This window comes from Lepus europaeus, chromosome 3 (assembly GCF_033115175.1).
Source record: "Lepus europaeus isolate LE1 chromosome 3, mLepTim1.pri, whole genome shotgun sequence".
NCBI classification, from domain to species: Eukaryota; Metazoa; Chordata; class Mammalia; order Lagomorpha; family Leporidae; genus Lepus; species Lepus europaeus.
In genome coordinates this window covers 66,656,224-66,658,760 of record NC_084829.1, presented here as the reverse complement: position 1 = coordinate 66,658,760, position 2,537 = coordinate 66,656,224, and the positions used below count along the sequence as shown (strand labels likewise).

Below are 2,537 nucleotides of genomic sequence, written 5' to 3'. Positions count from 1 at the left end.
CTGTGGAAGTTCTTTAAATTCTTTGAAATATATGTCCAATACACATTTTCCCAAGGAAATATGAAAACTATTTTTGTGTATATGTGTGTGAAAAAAATCAGCTGTCACTGTGAATGTTGAGTCACAAGCTTATTGGAATCATTTTCTACCAGGATTTGATTGAAGACAGGAAAGAGAAAAGGCATGTAGGCTAGAAAGGATTGGAATAGCAGTGGGCAGGGCCTGTTTCTAGGCACTAAAACTGGAAGTAGATGGGTGAAGCAATTTAACTATTAGGAGGGTCTATATCTAGTACTAATGTCAGATGATATTTTGCAAAATGCTGAGGCTATAGGGGTTGTATGCATGTGTATATTTGTGTGTGTGCATATGTAGAGAGAAAGTGTGTGTGTGTGTGTGTGTCTTTATGCGAGGACACTTCAAAAAGTTTGTGGACGTGTGACGTCAGAGTCGCCATGGCGAGCTATCCGTACGGGCAGGGCTGCCCAGGAGCCGCAGGACAAGCGCCCGGAGCCCCTCCGGGTAGCTACTACCCTGAACCCACACATGGCGGAGGACAGTATAGCAGTGGGCTCCCCTCCGGAGGTGGTTATGGGGGTCCTGCCCCTGGAGGACCTTATGGACCACCAGCTGGGGGAGGGCCCTATGGGGGCATCCCCCCTGGAACTCCAGGAGGACCGTATGGTGGTGCAGCCCCAGGAAGTCCCTATGGTCCACCACCTCCAAGTGCCTATGGTGCCCAGCAGCCCAGGCCTTATGGACAGGGTGGCGCCCCTCCCGGTGTAGATCCTGAGGCCTACTCCTGGTTCCAGTCGGTGGACTCTGATCACAGTGGTTACATTTCCATCAAGGAGCTAAAGCAGGCTCTGGTCAACTCCAACTGGTCTTCGTTCAATGATGAGACGTGCCTCATGATGATAAACATGTTTGACAAGACCAAGTCAGGCCGCATCGACGTCTACGGGTTCTCAGCCCTGTGGAAGTTCATCCAGCAGTGGAAGAACCTCTTCCAGCAGTATGACCGGGACCATTCGGGCTCCATCAGCTACACGGAGCTGCAGCAAGCTCTGTCCCAGATGGGCTACAACCTGAGCCCCCAGTTCACCCAGCTTCTGGTCTCCCACTACTGCCCACATTCTGCCAGTCCCGCCATGCAGCTCGACCGCTTCATCCAGGTGTGCACTCAGCTGCAGGTGCTGACCAAGGCCTTCCGGGAGAAGGACACCGCCGTACAGGGCAACATTCGGCTCAGCTTTGAGGACTTCGTTACCATGACAGCCTCTCGGATGCTATGACCCAGCCCACCTGTGGTGTGGAGTGTGCCAGGGGCCTCTCCCAGCTCCCTAGAGTGGGAGAAGCATGTGGGCCTCTCTTCTTTTCCTGCCTCTCCTAGAAAAAGATTCTCCTTTGCTTGACACAGCCCTCAGAGGGGTACGAGTCTTGTGTCACAGCCACCAAATAGTGGGGACCTAGGTTGAGGCCACATAGATGGGGGACCTGACATAGGAGAGAATGAGGTTGGAAATCTTGACAACCCTGAGCAGTTAGTTAGTGGCACAGCCTGGCACCAGGAGCAGGTGCTCCAGTCATTACAGTGGAGTTAGTATGGCCTGCTGGCCTCTGCCTCCGGCTTTCCCATCTACGCCCTGAGGCTCACCGACTTAGCATTAGCACCCGTGTTCCTTCCCCCAGAATGTCCTATTGGGTGAGCCCAGTTTGGCCAAAGTGGAGTTGATCAGGCACGGGAGAGATCTGCCCATGGGACCAGTGGCTTGCCTTGTCCCATACCCACAAGTCCTTGTGAGTTACCTCTCGCTGCCTGGGGCAGTCAAGGCTCAGGGAGCTCGCACAGTCTGCTCTCTGGGCATCTTGGACCCCTCATTCCCTGCCAGGCTATGCTCAGCTTTCGTCCCCAGGGGACAGTTGTCACCTCTCACTGCCAATGCTTTTTTTTAATTTCTAGTTTTTTCATTTGGGGCCAAAAATCCAGTGAAACTGTAAGCTTCAATAAAAGGATGAAACTCTCAAAAAAAAAAAAAAAAGTTTGTGGAAAATTGACTTAAATAGATAAGTTTATTTGAGTACAAAATATTTATAAATTCATATGTAGGAAGAGACTTCAAAAAGTTCATGGTGCACCAGGCATTTTGTACAGTACTTAAGACACTGCTTGGGATGGCTACATTCTGTATCAGAGCGCCTGAGTTCGAATTATAGCTCCACTTCTGATTGCAGTTTACTGCTGATGTGTACCCTGGGAGGCAGGAGTGATGGCTTAGATATTTGGGTCCCTGCCACCCACATGGAAAATCTGGATTGAGTTTTGGCTTTTAGGGTTTTGCCTGGCCCAGCCCTGGCTGTTCTGCCGTTAAGGAAGTGAACCAGTAGTTGGAAGTTCTCACTCTCTCTGTTTCTGTCTCTTTGCCTTTCAAATAAACTAAAAATAAGTAAGTAAATTTTAAAGTTCATAGAAAACATGTATTATGTGAAAACTATACATTGATTTGAATTTTGCAACAAATAAGCTTATCTTTTTA

At 49.5% G+C, this 2,537-nt stretch overlaps 1 protein-coding gene across 1 annotated transcript; it reads left to right on the top strand.

Moving 5' to 3' along the window:
* The first annotated feature begins 443 nt into the window (after window positions 1-443).
* LOC133756946 (peflin-like) lies at window positions 444-1,543 on the top strand. The gene has a single exon (XM_062187569.1). It carries the CDS (start codon window positions 456-458, stop codon window positions 1,293-1,295), a length of 840 nt encoding a protein of 279 aa, XP_062043553.1. The 5' UTR covers window positions 444-455; the 3' UTR covers window positions 1,296-1,543.
* The last annotated feature ends 994 nt before the right edge of the window (window positions 1,544-2,537 follow it).

Bases quoted from the DNA above. Each gene is read 5' to 3' on its own strand.
- LOC133756946 (XM_062187569.1), top strand. From the start codon at position 456: ATGGCGAGCTATCCGTACGGGCAGGGCTGCCCAGGAGCCGCAGGACAA.